The sequence below is a fragment of the Neolamprologus brichardi genome, chromosome 2, assembly GCF_056152115.1.
Source record: "Neolamprologus brichardi isolate AB-2024 chromosome 2, ASM5615211v1, whole genome shotgun sequence".
NCBI classification, from domain to species: domain Eukaryota; kingdom Metazoa; phylum Chordata; class Actinopteri; order Cichliformes; family Cichlidae; genus Neolamprologus; species Neolamprologus brichardi.
In genome coordinates this window covers 17712533-17740029 of record NC_142105.1, presented here as the reverse complement: position 1 = coordinate 17740029, position 27497 = coordinate 17712533, and the positions used below count along the sequence as shown (strand labels likewise).

At 41.7% G+C, this 27497-nt stretch overlaps 1 protein-coding gene across 4 annotated transcripts in view; it reads right to left on the bottom strand.

The window, feature by feature from the left end:
* Window positions 1-27497, bottom strand: part of si:zfos-2326c3.2 (mitogen-activated protein kinase kinase kinase kinase 4) — a 63621-nt gene that overhangs the window by 14394 nt on the left and 21730 nt on the right. Inside the window, exons 8-22 of one of the 4 annotated variants that reach the window (XM_035912222.2) lie at window positions 26180-26234; window positions 25939-26017; window positions 24599-24771; window positions 21514-21586; window positions 20972-21101; window positions 20616-20732; window positions 20219-20350; window positions 16247-16312; window positions 10220-10537; window positions 8438-8572; window positions 6232-6369; window positions 4706-4776; window positions 3296-3375; window positions 1295-1374; window positions 995-1089 (exon numbers count right to left, since the gene is read on the bottom strand). In XM_035912222.2, coding sequence (XP_035768115.1) covers window positions 995-1089; window positions 1295-1374; window positions 3296-3375; window positions 4706-4776; window positions 6232-6369; window positions 8438-8572; window positions 10220-10537; window positions 16247-16312; window positions 20219-20350; window positions 20616-20732; window positions 20972-21101; window positions 21514-21586; window positions 24599-24771; window positions 25939-26017; window positions 26180-26234 — 1742 coding nt within the window. The remainder of the gene's footprint in view (window positions 1-994; window positions 1090-1294; window positions 1375-3295; window positions 3376-4705; window positions 4777-6231; window positions 6370-8437; window positions 8573-10219; window positions 10538-16246; window positions 16313-20218; window positions 20351-20615; window positions 20733-20971; window positions 21102-21513; window positions 21587-24598; window positions 24772-25938; window positions 26018-26179; window positions 26235-27497) is intronic. The other 3 variants (XM_006781883.2, XM_006781882.2, XM_035912230.2) reach the window with 3 other exon arrangements.

Genomic DNA, 27497 nt, shown 5'->3' with positions numbered 1-27497 from the left:
ATAAGGCGCGCTGTCAACTTTTGAGAAAATGAAAGGATTTTAGGCTGTGCAGCCCCTCTGGGCTGCATGGCGTTAGCTCGTTAGCGTGGTTAGCTCGTTAGCGTGGTTAGCTCGTTAGCGTGGTTAGCTCGTTAGCGTGGTTAGCTCGTTAGCGTGGTTAGCTCGTTAGCGTGGTTAGCTAGCTAACACGTTGACGGCGTCCAGCCCCACGCACGGGGCGATGCGCAGTAACTCGTTAACGGAGATTTGCCGTGTCCATCTTGTCGCTTCCTGCAGGTGAAGCGATGGGGGAGGAGGGGGAGTTGTGTTCAGTGAAGGAGGGGCGAGGCCAAGTAATGTTGCGTAAAGACAAAAGTGAATGAAAGAGAGGCAAACTTGCGGCTCCACAAGTATAGTTATAACGTAACATAGACTATATCGATATAAAGGATATTGTCACATCTTATATCTCGTATAAAAATATATCGATATTTTTTAAAAACTCGATATATCGCCCAGCTCTACACTGGATCCTAATGACACCTGCTGTTTCAGACTGTGACTCTAACTCACAAACAACACTATAGTAACACTAATTTGCTTTCAGGACTGTTAAACCAATGAGATACTTGGCTTCTCCCAGGTTTACTGCCACAGGAATTTAAATCACAATAAGCAGTCTCGGATTTCATTTCCTCTTCATACTTAGCAGAAATATTTCAGTGCTCATTTCACCCAGTAGATGCAGCAGAATGACTAATTTTGTGCCTTTTTACTAGATTCTAAATATCAGTTTTAAAAAAAATCTTGCAACATCAGGTTTTGTCTCAGTGCTGTTTGGAAACTAAAAGAGTTGCTTCACTCCTTCATGTGCAGCAGGACACTTGTTTTTTTGCTAAAAGAAACTATCGAGCAGGTCAAACACATGATGAGCTTGATGGGAACATTTCTTAAACAATAAACTCTAACAATAACATTACAGCATCATAAATACACTGAGGATGTGTTTGGTTACCCGCTTCGCTCCTCGTCATCACTGCTGCCGACTTCATCGCTAGAAGAAGAGTATTCTGCGGCCTTGTTAAGCCGACCCAGAGCGGGTTTTATTCCCTGCGAGAGGAAATGGAAGTAGCCGGAAAAATGAGTTGGACAGAGAGAAAAATCATAGATGTTAATGTGATGAAGCAAGTTTCAAATCAATGAGGAAGAGGGATCTAGATGACGTGTATGCATGCTTTGTACTGATACTATGATATACTGAAACAATTTAAATCTATAACCAGTGAGACTGCACACATGCTCCAACAACACTTACCTGTGTGTGTCCACTGCTTATGTTATCCAGCTTCCTGTGCGGGTGGTGCTGCAGGAGAGGACTTTCCAGCTTGAAGTAACCTAAGACACACACGTATGTTAGCAGCAGTAATCAGTGTGAGAGTTACATGTGGAATCTCATGTGTAAATATACCTGTTTCTTGCCAGACTGCTTTAAAGACAGTAAATGGACCCAAGGCTGTGAGCTAGTTCAGGCAGGTTACTCGAGCTGTACTGTCCTCATTGTCTACAGCAACACTTCTGAATCTAAAAAACGCTCCCTTATTCACAAAGGGTCACCACAGTGGGCAGCACGGTATGTTTGATTTGACTTGACAGATTTATGTTGGATGCCCTCTCTGGGGAAAGCCTGAAATGACTTGGACCTCCTCCCGGGATCGAAGTGACAATCTTTAGCTTGCTAGGCAAATGTGTGAACCACAATCTCAGCTTCATGTCACTGCATTACTGTGTGCTGTTTAAACTCCAGCATCCACCTGCAGCTTCCAGGGGAATGTTTAATAATGACTCCCTAAACTGCCCAGGTGATTTAAAATAAAAATATATTTAAATTTCCATAAGACAGAGGCATGTTGTTCATAGTGTATTAGAAGAAAACTGATTTACAATCCACCTTTTAAAAGTCCAGCCCACAACAGTTTACTTAAACTTATACACTAGCATTTCTGCTGCGCTCTGTCCAAATAGGCTCTATTTTCTTTCTAATTTTTTTTTTATCTCCGCATGACAGAAGTATCTGGCTCACCACTTGGTGTCTAACCCCTCTTGGTGCTGGTTGGTAGTTTACTGTGGGGTTTTAGAGCTATTTCCCTGAAAACTGCACAATACTGCAGCTCAAACTTTAACAATAGAAACTAAATCAATACAGTAAAGATTTAGCCTGTAAAACAAAAACAATGGACTAAAAATAGAGCCTTTGTCACGCTGTCACTTCAAACACTCCCTTTATATTTTCCACAGATTCATGTGATGCATTGTAATCATGAAGTAGAGACTTACAGGATAGTTACATTAGGGTTGGTTATCAAGTCGTTCAAGAATGTAATTAAATACCCAAAGAATGACTGTGTTTATAAAGAGTTTGTTTTATGGAACAAAACAGGAAACAACTCCTGTTTGTTGTGTTTCCATCAAGCGTGAGAAAGAAAAAAGTCTTTCTGTGCTGCTGGAATCAAAAGTGTTCGTGGAAATAACATCATCGGGGCACCCAAGTAAGCCTAGGTATCACACATTCAATAAATCGAGACATCAAACGCTCCTTTTACTATTTACAAAGCAGTAAGCGGCTTTCTCTCAGTTGTAGCATGAACAGATAAAGGTTTCGTCTAACCACAGAGGAGCTACACCACTGTCAAGAACAATGTCTGATCTGTGGCTTCGAACAAAGGAGGCTGAGGCTAGCAGCCAAACTGAGTGGGAGGCATCAAACGGTGTTTCCTTCCAACTACACGCAGAGGGCAACTTTGAAATCCTAAACATATTCTCCCCTCTGTCTATCCCAGCAGAAGTGCAGCTTCCTTGCTGCCGACCACAGAGGACACACCAAGCAGAACTTTGAAAAAGATGACTTGGTTGTTTCTTTCTCGCTGGAGACACGGATGGAGAGGGCAGGCTTTGAATACATCGCTCTGTTGTTGTGCTTTCTGTTGCAGTGTACTCTGCATGCGTACACCCCTCCCCCAACCCATGCCAGGCACCCATGAGATCACACCCACGTACGCTGTTCACACTAGTGTCACATTCATGGGCAAGTAAGGTGTAAATTTGAAGCCCTGCTGAGAACAGCAGTCAAAAACAAACACATTGCAAACACATGTCATTACTAAAATAACACGAGTGCTTTTAGCTGTTCAAAGATGGCAGAACCAAGATTATTAGTGCACAATATAAACTGAACCCTAAGGCGAGGACACTGTGCTCTGTTACTCCAACAGCACAGGACTGAGTTTAGTGAGGTGAGCTGTGTTTAGGCGTCACACACCTGGATGATTGCTGCTTAAAGAGGAGCCTCCATGGGACGCACACCTCCCACTCTTATCTGCTGCAGACACTGGACTGCCACTAGATGGCGAGAGAGACACATAGACAGCATTACAGACGCAGCGTTAAAGACAGTTAAAGACAGGAAGTGAGCTGAATTGTGATCAACACTATACTCTCTGTCCTGATCTGAGAACGTCCTTCACGCCGTCACTGCAGTGACACAGTTTTCCCACCATTATTTTCATCTCATCAAAAATAATCATCCAGGCTAAATGAATCTGATCTGCTGTTCTCCCGAGGTGGATGCCGACATGCTGACTTAGAGCGCCACACAAACGCCAACAATAAATCAGGCCCATCAACACTGTGGTAAAGGGACGTTTTATTCTAATGAGGCATTAAAAGAAAAATGACTCGCCAGCTTAAAAGACAGTTTACTAGAGTTTACTACAACTAAAATAAAATGTTTAACTTCATATCAAATAATATTTTATACTAAATATGATATATACACCAGTAAAATAATGTGAAGAGCTGGTAGACAAATGAGGTGCTGAACAACGCTTTGCATCTGAAGCTAATTATTCTCACTGTGATTCTGGAAACTGCATTAAAACTCATTAATTATCGAGTTTGATTCCCGTGCATTGGCGTGTGCATTTTAAAAAACAAACACTGTGTCTACTGACTGCTTCAAGAGTTCATTTCTCAGCAGAAGAAGAACCCAGGTGAGGTTTATGGCTGCTTGCACCACAAACAATGAGTAACATGGTTGTTAAACCAACAGTCATCATGTAAGATCATGTAAGTTTCCCTCTTTGTTTTTGTATTTGATCTTTTTTTGCTCTCTGCTGGGGTAAAGTTTAGTAATTTAGATGCTGCACGCTCCTATTCGGTCACCAGCTAGTTGCTATTGTCTAATACTTCAGATGTGGTGTGCAGTGGGTTTCTGTAAAACAAAAAACGGCACTTAAGTGCGCTTCAAGCAAGAGGAAACTAAAGTGCTGCTAAAAGTTATTAGTGGGTTTGTCACTGCAAGTAACACTTGCAGAGTTTTTGATATTGTTACGTGTGAAAAATGAGCAACCTGTAACATTTAAACACACTTCTGCTCTGTCAAACCCAGAAATGTGATGGTCTCTACTAATGGCAATCACATTACACACTTTAATACAAAAATTGATCCAAAAAAAAAAAAATGCCTCAGACAAATCTAATTTTGCACACACACCAGACTCGTTGTGTTGGTACAGACTGAACTGTAATGACAACCTGCTAACATTATGAACAGAACCTAGCTCAGTGTAGCCTACGCGTGTTAGCCCTCTTGCATTAGCAGCCACGTTTGGCACCGACTTGGTGAACCAAGCGCTGGTTCTTGTATGGACATCATGTATTAGTGCTCTACCTTGAGGCGGCCCTCTTGTGTCCTATCATCGGTTCCCTGCAGTAATACTTTGAGGTGGTGCGCTCTGGGACCTGAAAGATCAAAGCAAAATAGATTTAATAAAACCACGTGGACACAAAGCTCCCGCCTGATTATTTCACTTTTTGTTTTCAAACTAAATATTCTGTCGAGTCAAAGTGTGTTAGAGCTAATTCTAAAAAAGGTTTATGTGGTTATGAAACCTTTACATTTACAATGCCTGAAAGGCTGCAGAGCAGAGTGCAATAAAATCTTTAATAACCCTCAGGGAGACATTTATTACTAAGAAACTAATGAGACCATTTGGCTTTGCTATTTCATAACATTTCAATGTTGCCCCTCTTAACACATCAAAGCCACGTCCAAATCATAGAGTGTGGAAATATTATCTGACTCGGAGCAATTTCTCTTTTCAGATCTTTGTGTGTGAGTGTGTGTGTATTTTTCAGTCAAGCAGCTGGCAGCCTTTTAACCTCTCATCTCTTGGGTCAAGTGACAAAGTCACAGAGAGGAAGACACACCCAGGAATGCAGGAAGAGAGCTGTGGAAATACCTATCGTCCTTCTCACGAGTTGCCCACATCCTGCATCTGCACAAGCGCAGACACCCACAGAGACACCGAGCTGCACCAGTATCTATCGCTTCCCGTCAACTACTGTGCTAGACACGTCAAATTTAAGGCTTTTAAAACATTTTTTAAGAGCATTTCTAAAACTTTAGTAGGGATTTATAAAAATGCCCTCTAAGTTTAATCATAATACTATTCAGGTGGTAAGTTATGTGAATTCAGGCAGCATGAAAAGTCATTAATGTCTGCCTCATAACTCACACTGTAGTGTTGTTTAACCCGGTGTTTTCACAGCCACTCCTTTGTTTAAGTCACCACACAGCAAGAAAGTGTACTGACTTATTAGCTGCTCTCTCTATAAGCACCATATGGCCTCCTGTTAGATCAACAACATAACACAGCAAATAGACAGCTTTACTGCACCCCCCTGCTGTCTCTGTAGTACTTATAAGTTGTTTCATCAACCCCATATGGTGTTCTGTTGGTAAATACACCGACTCTGTACTTCTCTGTACATCACTTAGCAGGGAGAGCCACGATATTAGCAGGTGAGACGAGGTAAATGTGAGAAAGATGATTTTAGTTGGGGGCATTTCACAACACACCTCGAGGTAAAACACAGTCCCTTCCTCCCCTCCTATCTGCTGCACACACAAAAGACTGACGACAAACACGCCAGCAGCATAACAACCTCGTGCTCAATGCACCACTTCCTTAGCTGGGCAACTGATCAGAATACAAGATGCCACACACACACACACACACTCTCTCTCTCTCTATCCTGTGCTCATGTGATGCAGGACATAACAAAGACTTCCTCTTTTGGTGGGAGCCAGAAGAACAAAATGCATCACTTGAATTTATGTCTCGTTCACGCCAATCATCAAATCTGCACCATGACCCAGTAAGGTGCTGGAAACTAAAAACAGATGATACTCACTTTGGGTGGAGTCTCCACAGAGTCCCAGAAGACACTGTCAGTTGGGGACATGGGGGAAAACAGGGACAAAGGGGAGATGGCCATGTCTGACATAGAGCTGCTGTGTGGGGCATCCCGACTTGAGCGAAGATTTTCATTCTGGGAAAAAAAAATGTAAAAAGTTATTAAATAGTACCTTGTGAGAGCATTTAGCATTTATACGAAATGAGTATATTAGGCTTCAGTCACACTGGAGTAAAAACAGGATGGCAACCTCCGAGGGACCAAGAAACACCAGAGGTTTGTGAGTAAATAGGCCCCGTGACATTCTGGGGACCTGTTTGGGGTGTACCCCACATCTCGCCTCCTGGAAGCTGGGATAGGCTCCAGCACCCCGACAAGGAGAATGAATAGTTGGATGGTGATTTTGTTTTTGCTGTCTGGGGCTAATTGCAAGTAGTTGTGGCACGAGCGTGCAGCAGCCTCAACCTCTGGTTGACCACTTTTCAACATAAGGCAACAAATCTTGGTCTGACTTGGACTGAGGGCAGTCACTTTCTAGTAGGTTGGCAAAGGGTTGCGATTAATTGCTATGTCATTTATAAATGTAGACAGATTGTCAACATGTTGCAACTAGTGCAACTTATCTGCACCATCAAAACCCAAGTTACAAAGGTTTGTAGCAGGTTATTTCCTGAACACTGCTGAAATTTAACAGTGAAAAGCATATCTTCATTCAACATGCACGATAGTTGCTGCTAGGAATGCTCATTTATTTGGAATTAGAGTTGCGATCAGAAAGAGTGCGTAATTGTCACGGCTGTATGTGTCAAAACTGTGTGCAGTGCCAAAACTTTGGCTTTGTCCTGTTGCTCCACATATTCCTCCTCTGCAATAAGACTGATTTTATTGAAACGGAGCAGAACTGAAGTGTCAAAGTGAGGAGACGGCGAATCCAGATCCAGTCCATGTCGTTTCCTTCTTTCCAGTGAGCAGAGCAGCTTCCAATGTTTCAGGCTTTTATTCACGTTACTAAATCGGTACACAATCTCCCTGTTGTTTCTCAGCAGTGCGCACACACACAGAGGAGCAGCAATATTTATTTCTTAGGTTCTTCTTTCTTAAAATCCAGCTATTAATTGGACTTTGATATTTGACCGGCTATGCCATATTTAATAAGAAATAATGTCCAAATGCAACAGCACAAAACGCTGTATTTAAAACTTCCATCTGTAAGTTATTATATACGTTAAATTCTTTGGCTCTGTATCATGTTTTACAGCATCATGATCCGCAGGTTCTGTGAATGACGCAATGAATGACAGTCAAGTTAGGGTTGATCTTATCACTCAGGAGTGTTCCTGTTCCTCTCTATCAGCTCATCACAGCTGCACCATCAGTAGCAAAGCCAACAAACTACGCACATAACATTTCTTCAGAGAGCAAGGCCCTGATGCAAAGCTCAGTTTCACGTACTGCAGAAAAACATAGATGCAAGCATTTACGCACACAGCACAATAACAGCATCTTCATTAAGCTGCTGGACACAGATTCGAGGTTTCATGGAGGAATAGTTTGTAACTTTGCTCCACCCGAGTCTCTCTTCTCAGGACCACACACACATTCTGTTACAGCAACGTGTAACAGAAGAGTTCACCCTTATAAACATTTATTCTAAATGCCACGTTTCAGAGAGAAAAACAGAAACCCTGCACGCATTATTCATGCCCTCATTTTTGATGAGCAAACTTGCACTGCTCTTAATAAAATGCAGGTGATTAAAGAAATGAACGAGCTATGTCTGCTTGTTGGTACATTTGCCACGTTTAGATCTGGCCCAGTCTAAGACGGTCACGTTTGATCTGCAGATTGTGCATCGTTGGCTGTGTGAGTCCACCCTGGTTCAGATACAACAATACAAGTCTGATGGGAACAGACTTAATTAACTGCACTAATGCCCTTTCCTACTCAAAACTGAAAGCAGACCGACTGCCTTGTTGCCATTTCATCACTAACTTAATGCGCCAAAGTTTGAAGACAGCAACTGCCTGAGTGGTCCCCAGACTTGGTCCCCATCGTTGAAGTGATCCTCTCAAAGTTAACTGCAATAATTTTGGTCACACAGCGGTCTCCATTCATTGTTTTCTCTAGTGGGACTGTAGCCTTACCCAAAGTGTTAGAATTGCATAATTGCATGCATGAGCTATGTGACACATCTGTTGTATACCTGGACGAAGTGCGCTCTCTGCATGGCTGGGGTACAAGGACTAGAGCTGCTTCCGGAGCCCAGCCTCGAGTGCATCTGGCCAGGAAGACCAGCAGCTAAAAGCAATTTGGCTAAGTTTGATTCGTGGAAGTCCATCTAAAATATAAAACAAACCATTAAGTTTGTTTATGTCTGTTTTTAAATAGACATAAACAAACGGACACAGTCGTCTGGTTAGGAGCTAATCTAAATGAGGTTAGAATGAAGGTTGGAATGAAGGTTTTGAATTTTATTGTCGAGGTGTATGACATTTTGAAAGATGCCATTTCTGAGACTGTGAAAATGTTTCTAATGAGAAGTGACTAAAGAGACAAAAACAGCCTGTGCAGGAAGAAGTTATTAAATTAAGTAAAAGAAGTCAAATTAAACCGATTCTTAAGTGTCGTGGTTGAAAAAATAGTCTTAATTTACTTCAAAGTTTATTTTCTTTAACAGTTTATACACTGAAATTGTTCACATAACTATCGGGGGGTCTAGTTTATGTAATAATGTGCCTTTAATCTCTCAACAAGCATGTAACAACATATGAAAATATAAAACCTCAAAGGCAACTTTTTATGCTGATCTTTGCACCATCTTTTCATTCTTGGACTCTAGAGTCATCTTGTCAGATTCTTGGTTCAAAATAATCCTCATCTATCTTATACCTGCGTCTTGGTTTAACATATACAGCTTTCCCTTTAAGCCAACCCTATTTTAATAAAACTTTCCTGTGATTCGCTGCCCCTCACAAGCAAAACATTTAAAGAGGAGATGGCAGGCTGAGATGTGTTTCTGAGAAGAGCATATTATGGATAGTCTCTTATTACACAGAACCAAAGGCTAAAATAAAGGAAATCTAAACAAAGCTGCCATGAAACTGTGCATTTAGACTAGTCTGAAGACTCAGCTGAGCTGCCCTAATGTTTAATATAAACTATTGTACAGTATAGCTTTGAAAAATAACAAAAAGCATATTATATTTGTGACACAGCTCTGCTTCCCTGACATTAAAGTCCTAAAGGTGGACTCTGTGAAGCCCTGACTGCGTTTCAACCTGTTCTCCTTTTGAGGCGCTCAGGCTTAAATATTTTCACATGTTCAGAAATTCATTTTGTGGTTTGGAGAGTGTCTAATATAACATCAGGAGCAGAAACAAATGTTTTTCAATCACCACAATCATGTGACTGTTTCAACATATTTCTGTGAATAACACCAGTGGGTCATGTTCATGTTCCTTGTGTGGTTTAGCTTCGATGATATGAATAGAGGCCAGAAACCACATGCACCCTCAGCCTCCACCCCCCACAGACAGTCTTTCATCTGTCATCATGCATTTACATGAAAAGCAAAAAAGCCAAAGCTGATTAAATCATCACAGCGTTGCAAAAATGAAATGTTTGCACTTTGACAACAAATAAAAAAAGTGCATGATATTCGCACCGGTGAGCAAGAAGAGAAAGTACAAAAAGACCAGGTAGGGTGTAGAACAGGGGTGTCAAAGTCCAGGCCTCGAGGGCCGGTGTCCTGCAGGTTTTAGATAACGCCCTGGGTGAACACACTTGAATCAAATGAGTAGTTCATTACCAGGCCTCTGGAGAACTACAAGACATGTTGAGGAGGTCATTTAGCCATTTGAATCAGCTGTGCTGGGTCAAGGACACATCCAAAACCTGCAGGACACCGGCCCTCGAGGCCTGGAGTTCGACACCTGTGGTGTAGAAGAAATGAAGATGCTAGCAGGCTGATGGGGGCAGGGTTTACCGCTGAGCTCTGACTGACTGGAGAGCGCCTGGGAGAGGCGGCGGCGGCAGCAGCAGCTGTGTTCCCGCTATTAGCTGTTAGCTTGTGGGGTGATGCCACAGGCATTTCTCTTTTCCTCTGCTGCTCTTTCTCCCTGTGTCTGTGGTCGTGTTGCAGGGACAGGAGTTGGGTTTGGTCCTTGGGCAGGGTGCGGTGGGATCTCCTGCCCGCTGAGGGCTGCTGATGCTGGGCCAGGGGCTGGGACTTGGCTTGCGGCTGAAGCCGAGACTGCGAATGCTGGGCCTTACGCTGAAGCAGCTGGTTTGGAGCCACTGCTCTCTATGTAGCAAACAGCAAGCAGAAATACAAACTGACCAAGCCTGGAAGTGTCCTTCTTGAACGGCGTGTATACTGTGTTACAAAGTAACACCCAAACAGTTCACAAAGCTACTCAGAAGATTCAAATGTAACACAATCACATGAACAAAGACAAACTGAAACGTTTCCCACCATCTTTGCTCATTTAACTACTAGTAGTAGTGTTAAAGTGATTTAAGTGGCAGATGCCCCATGAACATGAAAATGTGATTTTACTCAAATGTCAATTATGGCGGGACAAATGGACTTCAGCTAAATGTACATATAGTTTATGTGGAATAACCCTTTTTTTGATAGAATGGTTTTTTAAATGGCCTAATGGCTTAATAAGCACACTTAAAATAAGTGTTTTAACTGTACAACGGTCACTTTTAAGTCGTCGATTTAAATGGTCATGCTTAGCAATCAATTGTAGTAGAAAAACACTAAAGACGTGGCTAATGATTTTCTTTGCTAACAGAATTGAGTTTTAAGCTTTATTTTAGCAATCTAGTGCTGACATCCCATTTTATATGGCACCAAATTTGTCCATGCACATTGCTAACTAACCAGTGCTACATGGTTTGGTCCACTCCAACTCATGTACAACTAACTCTGTACATCTGTATCAAATACAGTATATAACTATATGCAGACTATGAGGGTAACAAAGGTCATTTGTGTTAAATGTTAGCTGTGCATCCCCAATGAAAAGGACACTCCCAGGCTCAGCCCACAGATATAGCACAGAAATATAACACACACTGGCCTATTAAGCTAGTTTCAACAACACAAACTGGTAAAGCAACAAACAGGGGAAACATTCATTAAACCGCAAACGCAGTGACAGGAATGAAGCTGTAAATAAATCAGCCAATGGTGTCGTCTGCACATCAGTATTTAACTATAAATGTATTCATTTCTTAAACACATCCAACAGGAATTTTATATTGTCTGGAACATGAATTAAAATGATATTTTTTTTTACAAAAACATGGATGAATTTATGTATCCTGGCAATATTTAAAGCAGATCAGCCTTCAGCACACAGTATCAGATCTGTTAAAACTGCACGCTCTGCTTTTTGGTCTGATTTGCCCAGAGTCACATTAGTCACATGACAATAAATATGACATATTAAAGCATGAACTGTTATAGTGGTTTATTAGAGAACAGAAACACGGGGAAAGTAAGTAGGTTAAAAAAAAAATCGCTTCAGGATTTGTGAGAACAATTTAACAACGACGTCCAGTCTGTGTTTAAGACAACAACTACAGCAGCTCAGGTATTTGCTGCCATCGAGGGAAAAACAGCTTTAAATCACTTTAATGCAGTTTTCTTGAGAATGAGGAAACAACATGGAAGCCGCAGTCAGAATGCACAGCATAGTTTCCTAATCCTGTTTAACTAAACTGCACCTGAACACAAGGCCTACACACAGAAACATTACAAACACACTGTCTGCTGTCCAACAATGTGAGATGGAGACAAAATACAGAATCACTATCACTAATTTCAGATCTATATATAATCTCAAACCAGAGCTTGTTTTTCTTCCAGCTAAAACATAAACCTCAATCAAGATAAACATCTGAACAGAGAAAATGGAACCAAAACAGACAACAGAGGAAATCCATGTGTTCTGTTACAGTGATGGAAATGAGTAAAACTCAGACAGACTGCCATACTCTGCTGCTGCCCTGTGCATATCGACATAACGGGGAAACCTTTGACTAATGTTCACCTGTAGTTTGAATGCTGAACATTTCCCAGTTTCAATCATAAGAACTGTCACTATACAGAGATGTGGACGATGTGTCTTCTGCATGCAGTAATGCATTTCTGCTGTGTTGAGTGATGTAAACAACCAATCGATCTGCACTCTTCAAACGTCAAAATTGATCATTTGATTTGGTGATTTGGCAGTGGTGAGCGTTCCCACCTCTGCTCTTTGTAACTTTACGCGATTTTGGGCATAATTTAGGAATCCATCTTTACAGTAGCGATTGACCTCAAAGTAAAGCTACCGGAAATGTACAACCCTACATCTGGTCTTAAAACAGGAAGTTAGCATTTTCTCGTGCACAGGGTCTGTATCAGGACAGTCAGCGCATGTGCAATACTGGAGTTTGTGCAATATAATTGATGTGTTTCCGTTATTGAAATCTATATTGTCCTCTGTTGTCTACTCTTCTTGTCATTGTTTGTTCTAATATAATGTGATCACTGTTTTTGTCCCATGACATCACATGATCTGTAAATATTGTCTCTGTATGTTTTTACTAACTTGTGTTTAACACCAACCTGTCAGAGGGTCTGCAGATGGAAATTAGCCCCAAGTATTTAGTCAGCCACCGATTGTGCAAGTTCCCCCACTTAAAATGATGACAGAGGTCAGTAATTTGCACCAGAGGTACACATTAACTGTGAGAGACAGAATGTGAAAAAAAAATCCATGAATTCACATGGTAGGATTTGTAAAGAATTTATTCGTAAATCAGGGTGGAAAATAAGTATTTGGTCACCTCAAACAAGGAAAATCCCTGGCTCTCACAGACCTGTAACGTCTTCTGTAAGAAGCTTTTCTGTCCCCCACTCGTTATCTGTATGAATGGCACCTGTTTGACCTCATCATCTGTATAAAAGACACCTGTCCACAGCCTCAACCAGTCAGACTCCAAACTCCGCCATGGCCAAGACCAAAGAGCTTTTGAAGGACACCAGGAAAAGAATTGTAGACCTGCACCAGACTGGGAAGAGTGAATCTACAATAGGCAAGCAGCTTGGTGTGAAAAAATCAACTGTGGGAGCAATCATCAGAAAATGGAAGACATACAAGACCACTGATAATCTCCCTCGATCTGGGGCTCCACGCAAGATCTCATCCCGTGGGGTCAAAATGATCATGAGAACGGTGAGCAAAGATCCCAGAACCACACGGGGGGACCTGGTGAATGACCTGCAGAGAGCTGGGACCAAAGTAACAAAGGTCACCATCAGTAACACACTACAACGGCAGGGAATCAAATCCCGCAGTGCCAGACGTGTTCCGCTGCTGAAGCCAGTGCATGTCCAGGCCCGTCTGAAGTTTGCCAGAGAGCACATGGATGATACAGCATTCCCAAGAACACCATACCTACTGTGAAGCATGGGGGTGGAAACATCATGCTATGGGGCTGTTTTTCTGCCAAGGGGACAGGACGACTGATCCGTGTTAAGGACAGAATGAATGGGGCCAAGTATCGTGACATTTTGAGCCAAAACCTCCTTCCATCAGTGAGAACTTTGAAGATGAAACGAGGCTGGGTCTTCCAACATGACAATGATCCAAAACACACCGCCCGGGCAACAAAGGAGTGGCTCCGTAAGAAGCATTTGAAAGTCCTGGAGTGGCCTAGCCAGTGTCCAGACCTCAACCCCATAGAAAATCTGTGGCGGGAGTTGAAAGTCCGTGTTGCTCGGCGACAGCCCCAAAACATCACTGCTCTTGAGAAGATCTGCATGGAGGAATGGGCCAAAATACCAGCTACTGTGTGTGCAAACCTGGTAAAGACCTATAGTAAACGTTTGACCTCTGTTATTGCCAACAAAGGTTATGTTACAAAGTATTGAGTTGTATTTTTGTTATTGACCAAATACTTATTTTCCACCCTGATTTACGAATAAATTCTTTACAAATCCTACCATGTGAATTCATGGATTTTTTTTTTCACATTCTGTCTCTCACAGTTGAAGTGTACCTCTGGTGCAAATTACTGACCTCTGTCATCATTTTAAGTGGGGGAACTTGCACAATCGGTGGCTGACTAAATACTTTTTTGCCCCACTGTATGTATTGACCCTCTTTCTAAATAAAATAAAATAATAAATAAATAATCAGATTTCTTCACTCAGATGAACATTTGGGGCTCAAAACTGCAATTCACTTAACTTAGTAGCTGCCCACTTTAGTCACCTTAGTGCTTCTAGTCTCTCTTATACTCAGTTGACTGTCAGCTCTTCACTTCTCTCGTGTGCCCAGCTCAGCCTCCACCCTCCTGCAGCACAAAAGCAGCCATCACCTGCCTGCTCTCACTCTGCCTCCACCATCAGTCTGCGTTTCTATCTGCCTGCCAACAAGCACAGTTTGTCCACTCTTGCCTCGCCAACCTAACCATCTCACCTTCACGATCACTCGAAACGCAGTCTTTCCTGACTCAGTGTCATGGTAAGGTCTGTTATTCTGTTTGTAGAGTCTAAAAAGTCACCGAACACCAAACCAGACTGAACTGTTGAAGAAGGAAAAATGATCGACTCAAACACACAATACATGTGTACTTCTCACATCAGAAAAGATCATGTACAATGTAATTATTCTGTCAGTCTGCCCCAGGGCAGCTGTGGCTACAACTGTAGCTGCCTCCACCAGTGTGTGAATGTGTGTGTGAATGGGTGGATGACTGGGTGTGTAAAGCGCTTTGGGGTCCCTAAGGGGGACTAGTAAAAGCGCTATACAAATACAGGCCATTTACCATTTAACAGTCAGTGCAGGTGGTGGAGTACAAATTAAGAAGAAGTCTAATCACACCACAAAATCATAACAATACTGAGATGTGCGGCTTTAGAACTAAAGAAGGAGATGAAGAGCATGAGCATTAGAAATATAACCATGTTTTGCAAATTTTTATGTTGAAACATCTACTGAGGTTAGATAGTATCATCCCAAGACAAGTTAAAAGAGAGCTGCTGGAAGTGAAAGAGGTCCCATGCTGTGAGCAGAGGGATGGATGGAAGGAGGACCCAACTGAGGATGGGAGGCGTGCTGGGATCAGCGGAGAGAGAGATGGAGAGGAAAGCCTTTTAAAACAAAAAGAGATGCCAAGCTGTGATAAGGTTTGGCTTTAAACTGAGAACTGATGCTATCGGTACAGTAAAGTGTAAGTCAGTGATTTCTCAGAGACTTCTCTGAATTTCTGCAATAGTCTCACACTGAAAATTACAAACCTCTAATCTCTGACTGACAACTTTAAATAATAAACTTCACCAGAACAAACAGGTCTGTCACCCTCCGTAAACTTCACTTCAAAGATGAAACGCAGACGATCAATTACCACCACTGTCCCCTGCTTCACCTCTGTGACTCTTCATCTGCCTTCACTCGCACATCTTTTCATCTTCCATCCACCCGAGACACAAACAACAGCCAGCTACTGTCTCTCTGTCTGCATTTCAGTCTTTGGGTTAAACCTTATTCTCTTGTCAGCAACACATTTTTTCTCACCTCACATGTCAGAAAATTTCTACTTAAGAAAGATTTAAACAAATACAAGTATAAATACAAAAGTCTTTGAATAGTTTCAATTTTACTGTCAGGCTACAAGAAAAAAAAGAAGCTGTAACTATAAGAAATAAGAGAAGTTAACAGTTTACACTGATGCTGTTCATGAAGTGTTAAAAATAAAAGAGAATCCAGGTTTATAACACATCTAACAACATGCAACACATTCATAAGAAAATACAGAGACGGTGAAAGAAAGCAAGAGAAAAAGAGACCCGAGGTGCAGTCTGGACACTCCCACGCTGTTTGCTTTCATCGACCACATGAAGGATCGGCTCACATTTGGAATATTTCAAGAGAAAATTCACCTGCTGTCACTCGTATGTGAGTGACAGGTAAACAGGCAAAACAAATATGAAGTGAAGGATTGTTACCTGCTCCGCCACGGAGTCCAGAGGCCTCACTGACACATCGACACTCCACTGTCTGCCTGCCTGATCCTGTTCAGGACACACACACACACAGACACACACACAGACACACACACAGACACACACACACACACACACACACACACACACACTTTAATTAAGATGTTCTGAGGTTTTGAGGAGGTGGGAACTAAAATATTCAGAGTGTGCAAGATGGCACAAAGCTTTTAGCCGCCACACTTAACTTTAAATATTTCATTATAACCTCATTTGAATTTCTCTGAAAAAAGAGAAAAAACTAAGTAGCACAAACTGAATTTTTTTTGCATTTACACTGGTTAATCAAATCTAATCTATGTAAATATTTTCAGTGATTGCACCATTGGCTTCAAATTGTGTTCACTGGGCTTTGATGTGAAGGGTCACACTCAACAGGGTTTAAGCTGAAACGGCAGCTTAACCTGATTACAAATCAAATGTCTGCAGGACAAACGTAAGCGCCCTCTGAGCAGTGATCCAAGGTGAAGCTCACCTCATCTGTGAACAATCGACGGTGCCACTGTGAGGACGCGCAAGGACAAAACTGTTGCAGGGTGAGAACCAAGGCCTTGAGTCTACAAACTAATTACAGCTTTGTTAACAAGGAAGCACTAACAATTACACCTGAGACAGGAATCATGCTACACTGAACTCTACAGTGATACACGTGACAACAGAAAAACAAGAACAAAGCCACAGTGACATTACAAATGAGTTTGTATTTAGATTGAAAGGATGTGTTAAAAGTCCTCCAAAGCAACTAAAACCACAAACATGATCACGAGGTTCAGTTCTGAGGTGAACCCTCAGAGACAGCTCGCAGCTGTCACTCAAACTGGTCACAACCACAGTCATGCACATTTTAAACCTTAATCTGATTTAAACTGGTAAGTTACTGGTTATTTGCACAATAAAATCATCTCCTGTTCAACTGATAGAAAGATCATTTTAGTTTTAGGCACCAACACAGTTTTGTAGCAGCCTACAGACAAGCTTACTGCTGTAAAAGTGATAGAAGATAAAACTGCGTGGGCACCGAATCACTTTTATAACCAGATCAAGTGACCGACTCGATGTATTGTTCACATGTGTCATCTGGACCGTGTGGTTTATGACCTTCTGGTGGTATTAGATGAAAGTCACCAATCAATAGAAATAAAGGATATTGTGCTGATTTGTTCTACATTTTGCCAGAAAACCATTTTATACTCAGGTTTAAGCCATGAAAATGGTCTTTTTCAGAAATAAATAAGAAAATAAGAAATAAATAGTATTTAATGTGTGCCAGTCAGAATGATGATTTAAGATCCAGTCAAACACACGGGCCCAGTTTAGCTCAGTGCGTTGAGCAGGCGACCACGTGGCGTACGCGTCCGGCCCACAGCCCTTTGCCATATGCCTTCTCCTGTCTCTCGCTCCCTCTGCTTTCCTGTCATTTCTTCACTGTATCTGTCAATAAAAGTTAAATAAGGCCAAAAACAACTATGCCAAGTTTTTGTGACGATACAGGTGGATTCAAAGCATGACATCACGATTAAAGCAGAGCCATGCTGCAGCTGTAGCTCCTTTTAAGTGACCGTCACCACTAATCCAGTGAGAACTGGAACCCATCCTGACCAGTACTGTAAGAAATGTCACACTGCAACTCTTTAAAGGGAAATCAGACTCTTTGAAATCATAAATCATTTAGATTTGTAACGAGTAAGGTTGTGTAATGAGTATTCCCTGTCCAGTTGGAGAGGCGACCTCTACAGTCTGAAGCCGCTGACAGTGAACTGAACTACATCACGCAATACTTGCTAAATCAATCGATGTGTGCGATGATTGGGAGCAGCAGACGTGTTATTCACCTGACATAATACAAGATCACATCATGTGCTCACTGAACCTGTCGCATAATTAAACACAGATAGAGTGAAAGTTAATGAAGCATCAGATAGATCCATTACACATGCTGACCTTAATGACTTTGAGGTAATCTGTGTAATCAGACTAACACGTACAGATACCTCCCTGACACACACACACACACTGTAAAATAAGACAGATATTAATAGCATTTAAATACAACATCTTCAACAAGAAGAACCCCCAGTCACTAACCTGCTCTGCAGTGTTAATATAAACCTATTGAAACCCACTGGTGTATGGAATAGATTCATTAAGCATGTGTCAAAATTAATGAGTAAAAAATGAATTTCTAAAACAGTAAAAAGAGTGTCTTTGTGTCTTTGCTCAAAATGATTGAAACTGATACAGACAGTTCACCGTCTCAGCATACTTCGTTAAATGTGTGCATACAGACACACACATAGCTACAGTTACTTTGTAACACTGCCTCAGAGAAAAGGTCATTCTCATGGTCTCAGGTTTCTGTGATGCAATAAATGGAGTTTTAATGAAGTAAAACATATTCATGTTGTAGCTTTGTGGGGGGGGAAATCAGTCTTGATGGGGGAAAAAACTTATTCAAACTCCAAATAATTCAGAAAACTTTCAGCGGTACAGTGAAATATGAAAAAATGTCCAAATACAGACCTCCTCTTTTACTTTATTCTTAACCTGCACCGGTTAAGTCATCAAAAACTGAGAAGACTACACCAGGTCCTTCATCACTCTGTTACATTGAAGGAGGTGTGTTTTTATCACCCAGGTGACAAAGCCTGACAGGTGCACCCGCTATCAGTGCCGTGCACATCATCATCATCACAGCTTTAGTTTCTGAAGCTTGAACCAAATGTAGATGGCACATGCACGCGCGCACACACACACACACACACACACACACAGTGTTTCATGCAGTCACCTGTCACAAAGTAACTCCTCTGACAGCTACTTCACAGGCATTATATAACTTTGCTCAAACTATAATCTAAAGACATGAGATGTTTTAGTGATTAGCTGTTGGAGGTCAGAGCAGTTGTGGTACCCAGGTCAGACTCTCAGGGGCTCCTATCACTCACATATACACGTTCAGCTGTTGTGTTGGCTTTTATGTCTCAAACACAGGGGTTATTAAGGACGTGCAGCAGTCAGCCTACTGGGAAGACATTTCAGCAAGAAGTAACTTATCACTATGCACTTCTTCACTTTTGTTCCATCCCGACAGTCCTCATCAGCGTCATTTCCATCTCAGTAGCCAGCTGTTTTTGGCAAAAAAGGCTCTGTTTAATGCACTGTAGACTACTTCTCCAGCACCAGGCAGCAGACAAAGTTAGCAGCCAGGTGACGAACACAGCGGAGCATTAAGCAGCTATGGAGCCTGATCTTCCCCTCAGGAGCTTTTTTTAATAAATCAGACAACTGAGCACATGAATATGAAAGAAACAAAGTGACAAAGTTGCTGCGTGTCTGCTTGATGCTTCTGATCATTTTTTTAAAACTCATCCGAAACCCTGGGAAACCATCACAGGTGGAAAACTTGTCAGGTGAAGAAGGTGGTAAAGACATGAACACGGTGGGAGAGCCTGGGACACATGTTACAGCTCATCCAACAGCTGTTTGGTCAGCTAAGAATCAGTCCTTACATCTGACGTTTTTAAACCAATCATTGTCCACCTTCACGTAGTTCAGCTTTTGTCCTCTCCTCAAGCGACATCATATTAACAAACCAAACAAGCTTTTTTGGAAAGCACCAACAACAATGGTAACTGTTTAAGATAAATATATCAAGCAATTTCATTAAGTTGTGGTTATCTACCATATTAGCTTTGCTAATATTATCTGCGCATAGAGAAAACTGAACCATCTTGAGCTCAGGACGTGACAAAAAGGGCTCGCTTCAGGTAAAGTTGCAAATAAACGTAACAGGTCTCCTGTAAGGTTATCATAACACTGCTGTAAAACCTGGAAATTCACGACTACACCTACAGTGGACTCAGTATGCATGTATAAAAAGATCCTCCAACTGCTACCAAGTCAAAAGTTCATCTTCACCTGTCTCCTGTCGCTCCTCTTGTTTCCCTCATCCACTAAGATCCTGCTGTCGTGGAGCTCAGACTCCTCCCCAAGGAAGACCTCCTGCAGCTCTCCCCACTGAAAGGCACAGTCTGTCAGCTGTCGCCTCTGCTGCAGGCAACAACAAAGGGAACTGTTTTAATCAACCTAACAAACGTAAGTATTAAACAAACATTAAGGCCTTATGCTGACATTGTTCCCTGCAGTAAAACTACATAAAGTCACAACAGTCGCAGTTTAAAGACTCGATATGAGGAAGGTGAAAGAGGAAGTTAAGCACACACAATAAAATATCATATTCGCTCTTAACGTTTTATTATTAATGTGTCAATGCTGAGTGAATCCTATGGAAACCACTGTAAATAACAGCACTTACATCCTCTAACTTTTGCCGTTGCTCTTGCTGCTGCTGGATCCTCCTCTGTCTGTCAGCCAGGATCTGCTGCTTGTATCGCTCCTGTTCTTCCAGCTGCTGCCTGTGCTGCTGCAACGCCTGGATGTCAAATACAACATGACCACAGTTAAAATACAACTAAGAAAACCGATGTTTGACTTCATCCACCGTTGAGCGGCGTGCTGTCTAACCCTGACATGATATTGAAAGCTAACTGCTAAATGTGAAATAGTTCAGTAAAATAACCTGCTGCTCATAATAAATGTATCACATGTAATTCTCTGCATCTTACTAAAATTTATATGCATGTGGACAAAACTGCACGGAACAAAACAAACTACCTGTGGTCCCCGCTGACCTCCACCACCTCCTCCGCGCCCTACATCTCTGCCGCCTTCGTGATCTTCTGTCTGCAGTCGAAGAAACTCCCGTCTCAGCGTCCATTCGCCGGGAACATTGACTATGGAGCTGATGGAGAGAGACACGTGAGTGGCATTAAGTCAAGTGCGAGTGACGTGCTCGAGTTAACGTGAGGACGAAGGGAAAGTGGTCACAGCAACAAAAACACACACATTAATCTCACTCTAGGAGTGAGTGAGCTCTGTGCACAGCACCATCTGCTATTTGACATCCAGGGACAGCAACATCTGTCTGTGGACTTATAATAAAGCATGACCTGTAGTGATTCAGTAGCAATGATCACTTAAGACCTAATAACAATAAAAAAAAAATCATTTACATGTTTATATGGCAGACGCATGATGTGTGCTTGACAGCTTGTTGCTTAGCGTGATTATTACTTCACAAAGGATCATGCAGTAACGGAGTCCTGCTTTAATTTCTGGTGAATAATATTTTGCCTGGCGTGACAAAGCTTTACCTGGGTTCTCCTTCCTCTTCTGTGACCTCATCATCCTCTTCCTCACTGCCACTGTATTCATACTCTGGGCCCTCTGAGAGAGTAAAAAGGAGAGAGAAGAGAGAAAGTGAGGAGGGGTGGATACAGTAAAATGTTACTATGCAGCACCCAACATGGTGATATTTAAATACACGTACTCCTTTTCCCACATGGACACTGGTCCTGATACTTCACACTTTTTCAGAGTCAAACCCAAAATGATGGCGATGAAAAATAAGCTGAGACACAATCTCACCTTTAGGCAAACAGCTGATATGGCAGAACATTTTGTCCTGTTTACAGAAGCGCACAGACGCACATCTGTATGAATATCTCCAGTTTAAGTCATCTGGCACATAATTTAATGGGTACTGAACCTCATGAAACTTTTTCTTCTCTTTGGTAATTGTAGGTGCTTAAATAAATTGCTGTAGTAATAATCTGCCCGTTTGTGCTGTGAGTGGTTACACCATTTCTCCTTTTTGCCTTGCAGCACCGAGGCTCTCGTTCTCTTTTTCTACAGATTATTCTTCTTTTTATGATTCCAGAACTGAAACTCCAAAATAAAACAGTTTCTTTTCTCTACGTCGAGCGAGTGCATTACTTTCACTTTTGCTTCTTCTTTGTCTTTCCTTTCACTGACATTTCAAATAACTTGATGCACAAACAGCCACTGTATGACGTCAGTCACCAGGCCTTCATGCATCTGGCCCCAGATGCAGAGAAAGTGAAGACTCTCTGACCATCTTCGCACCATCCACACGCTGCACTGCACGCTCTACTGTAAAGTGACGCATTAGAAATGCAATGCGCTCACGGGTGGTGTCTTGGGTGAACGCTTCTGATGTGTCAGCACCGCAGTGGGAATTCTCATCTGTGTTTCTGGCTTTGTGAGCAAGCCGCTATTTCATTAAAATTTCCTCCATGCCCTACCCTCTTCCCCCTTCATCGTCTGCTGCCAGTAGCAATTTTGTCATTATCAAAGCCACACAAAAGTCTAGTGTGGGCAAAGTTATTCAGCAAAAAATGAAAGAGGCTTCTTTTGTGGAAGCCTAAAGGAGCAGAGTTTTATGCTGTAGTAGATTTCAGGACAGCAGTGCTCCCCCATCTAAAAGGTGTCTCTCGTTTCCACATACACCTTTTATCAAGGGACACACGGCAACACAATGCATGCAAGCATGTGTTAGCACAGGTAGGAAATGTTTAAAAATGCCACTATCCCAGTGTAATTTATTTTTAACCAGGACCGCCTTCATGAACACTGTGTCCATTGCACTAAAATCAATCACTCTTCCAAGGGGGTACATGAAGATCGGTCCAGTCAGCTTCCTATAACAACATTTGGCCACCATATGGTGTGATAGGAGCTTGGGGTAAGTTGAACATCAACTTGACACACCATATGTTGCCATTAAGAAGCCAAAAAGGTAACGCAACACAGGTGGATTTGTTCGAAGCAGAAAAGAAGGAGGAAGACTGACAAAACTGACTTTCGTTAACCAACAGGGCAAAAGCATATTTTATATGGTGGTGATGTCATGCTTGAAGGGCTCCAAAGGAGCTGAAAGACACGGGAAGGACTGGAGGGGATGGCCTAGTTTTTCCTGACTGAAAAGTGGGACCTTAATCATTTCTTTTTGGAGTGACTCATCTTCCAAAACACAGACATCTTTGTCCAAACTATACTCTTGGGTATGATGAATGACACATCCGTTTTTGCATCACATCCGGACGTACTGATTTTCTTTTTTTTTTTTTCCTTTCTTGCAGAACTTGCAAAGTTTTTTTTCTTCACAGTAACACTACCAACATTTCATTACTGTGGAGGGGCACAGGGGAACAGAAACACACACTAAATCACAAATATGGCCTTATACACACTGCATACACACAGCGCATACAGCAGAAAGCCTACCAGTCATTAGAGTGTTGTTATAAGCCAACAGAAGATTAGAACCAGATGGTGATTCGTTTCCTCCTTACTTCCCCTCAGCGTCTCTCTCTCTCACTTTTCCAAATGAAGAAAAATAAAGCTAATAGACATTATGAGGATTGCTTACACTGTCTGAATACTGACATGAGAACAAAGCAAAGAGACGAGTCATAAATATCTCCGTCCTGACTGTTTTTCTCACTGTCTGACTGCACATTTTGGCATCAGTGATTCAGCACATGCAGCTCATCCAGAGTAAGAGGAGGATAAATTACGTTCACACTATACGTCTCACAGCTTGCTTCCTCGTGTTACACATTCCTAATTTGTTGTTCTTTTGTCTGTTTCTATGCCTTTTGTTCCCTTCGTCCTCGCTTCATTCGTCCATCTTTGTGAGCGAGACATTGTTATAAAAGAATGCAGGAGAAAAAGGAAAGCAAAGGTCAGCCCGAGACTTCCCTTCGGCCTGACCTAACATTCTCCCGCTGCTGCGCTCTCCTCGTCTGCCTCGCCGGCGCTGTTAGCATCAGAATATGTTTTCATAAGCTTTGACAAAATGAATGAAGATACAACAAAGCAGAATATATGCAAAAGTACCAAATGGCAACCAAATGAAACATTTCCATAAACAGCAGGCAAGAAATGAGGCAAAATGCTGTGTTTGTCTGAGCAGCCTGAGCGAAACAGCTGCTGCTGCCGTGAGAGCAGCTGGTCCACTCTCAGCTCAAGTGTGCGGCGTTATCCACCACGGCTGGGCTCAAAGCCAGTCAATTTTTAAAACATGGTGATAAATTCAACCTGACATTTTACTTTGAAAAACCCCTGACACTTAGACACACCTGAAAGATTTTCAGATTCTAACAGCGTAGTGCAGATATGACAGCCTTTGTTTTACGTGGAATTAAACTGTGAACCCTGTAGAGAAGTGGTGTCAAACCCAAGGCCCAGGGGCCACAAGTGGTCCAGCAAAGACTCTGATCTGGCTCGCTGGATGACTTTGGAAAATGTGAAGCAGCCTATGAGCAGAAAAATACCCCTAGCTTCTGTCACTGTAAACCACCCTGTATACAGACAGCAGGAAAACAGCCAATAGCTCGTTTATGGTTTAAATTTACTGCTTTTATTTGCCCTGACCTTTCTCTCGCTTCTTCCTGGTTCGGTCCAGATGATCTTTAAGCATGATGCGAACTTGTCTCTCGTTAGCCAGGTCTTTGATGAAGGCGTGTCTCAGTAGGACATCTGTGGTGGGTCGATGTAGATGGTTCTTGATCAGGCAACTATCAACGAACGACAAGAAACGCTTCGACCTGCAGACAAAATACAGACAAATGTGAAAGCATTACAAGCAGGTTTAACAACAGACACACTAACGTAACAAAGTATCACTTAACCTCCTCCACATTTCTGTGAATACACTAAATTCTCTAAACCGAATCACTAATTTAAAGACTCATTTTTTAAAATCCACTTTTTTTTTTTGCTATATCATGTTGTTGCTGATATATTTTTTGTATCACATTTGATACATTCGGTGCTTTTGGCAACTTTTTGTTAGCAACAATGTTAATTTTAGACAAATTATGTCTAACATTTTAGCGAATATGATAAAAATGCCTTTGTAGGGTTAAAACCAGCAACAAATTGTAGTTCCAACCATAAAACTCAACAAATCAGAAGAGAAGACAACATTAAATAAATATCTAATTCACTGAACTGCATAACACTCCACATAATTCTTAAATAAGTATTTCCACTCACCCACAGTATAAAAGCTAGAATCGCCTCTCCCAGCGCTACTCTACCGAGGAAAAGCAAATCCAAAATAACGAGTCCAACTTTTACGATGATATCTACCTACAGAAGCACTCAACAATCAGTGACATGCGCCGTGTGTAAAGTCATAGAAAACTGGGAAGGAAAATGTGGGGCTGCTTTATTTTTCTGCCTCAAGGGGGCCTGGAGCGAAATGGGGAAGCAGTTCACCCCAAATCATTGACGCTATTAAAAGCACCAATAGAAAGCATTTTTCAGATGACATTAATACTGAATGAAAGACAGCATGAGAGTTCCACCATGAGTTCAACAAGTGCCTATCAATTATCCACAGAAAATATGGAGAGAGAAAGGAAAGAGGCTGATAATCAAACCCTAAATAGGATTAAATCCAGAACACACACCCACCAGTGGGTTTTTAATCTGGACGACTGGACTTCTTTAAAAAAAACAAAACAAAAAAAACAACAACAAAAAACTTTATTCATCTTGATATATCTAGACATGCCCATTACTTTGAACCTTTTCTTCTCAAGACGAGTGCTGGAAGATCTTTTATCAGATGCATGAAACCCACAACAAAGACCCCTCAGAGGCCCTGTTTTTAGAAGAGAAATCCCAAACACTGCTGTTTGCATCCTGCTGCATGTGTGTGTGTGTGTGTGTGTGTGTGTGTGTGTGTGTGTGTATTTAGGGCTTACCATTTCTTTGACTTAAGTTTTGGTGGAGGGTTTCGAGGAATCAGAAACAGCGCTCTCATTGGATGCATGTCACACAGAGCTATGGAGGGCACAAGGAAGAGAGCAGCAGAGTCACAGATGTGGAAAAAATAAAAATAAAAATAAATGAACAAATGAGAAGGGAAATACATACGATGTAGTGTAAAACACTTCAGCATATCAGTTAGTCATGTGCATGTGTGTAGATGTGTTTTTAACTTACGGGGGGCTCCTTCTGCCATCTCTAGGGCCGTGATGCCTAAAGACCAGAGGTCACTCTAAAAACAAGACAGGCGGGTTAAAGGTTATAGTGTAGCTAATAACCTTGGATACCATTTTAAAATGACTGTATGTAATTAGTAAAAGCTGTGTAGTGCATCGAGGTCTGGGAATCACAGAAACAGTTTCCAGAGTTCACAGATCTGCAGATTTCTTTCAATCGTGGGTGTGAGATCTGATTAATATAAAATTTCTAAAAAAACAGTCTCAGGTTGTTTCTGCGAAATACGATAAAATTAATCAGTCACTCAGTAAACTCAAACTTTATCGTGAAGATTTTGGATGAGGTTTACATCATAAAAAAAAAAAAAAGAACACAGCAAAAAGATTTTGGACTGTGTTTGAAAGATGTTGTCACTCTGGTGAATTTCTTATATTTATGGAAGCTGTCTGTTGAATATATGTTTATGCAGACTTATTTCTGAGTGCTGCTATGAGACCGGGGCTGTTTCTCAGCCCACATCTGACAGGCTGGAGAAGCGAGCGCTACACGACTTTACGTCACAGAAGTTGGCGTCGTTGGAATTAAATCATGGTCGATGCGATTTGCAAGCCATCTCACAGACATTGAACTTCTTGCATGTGGTGATATGTGTTGAACTGGCTCAATATTGCGAATCGACACGTGTTGGTTAGTGACAGACATTACAGATGAAAACGCAAGATAAAGTCTGACTAAGAATGATTTTTTTCTGTGTTTCAGAACAATAATTAAAAGTTTCAGGACCAAACACAGCCATGGCAGACTAACATGGTTCAACAGTGTCAGCTGGAAAACATGAGGAAGGCAGCGAAGTAGCAATAACATCCAGAACCACGTGTTTCTCAGCAGCCAGTCAAACTGAAGGCGACGACTGGACTTTTTATCCCCTCAACAATGTTAAAGAAGAAACTGATCCTGGCTGTCAACACAACGTTGTTTCAGCTAACAGGACTAAAGCAAACCTGTGACCTCCAAGTGAGTTTTGCCTTACACAGCAACAAACAGCTTAAAGTTCTTTACTGACACCCTCACGTAAAAGGTAATAGAGTTGATGAAACATAAACTCACATCTAAAACTTCTAAACAAGAAGAAAAACTAATATTGCGCACTTTCAAAAATAACTAAAACAGACAACACACACAGGAAACGTCTGCAGACTTGCTCTTCGTCACACTGGTCAAATTTGTCAACTCAGGAGGGTTTTCATGGCTGCAGTGTCTACATAACAGGAAGCTTTGTGTTTATTTTGTATTACCTATTTTGAACTTCCTCAATCAT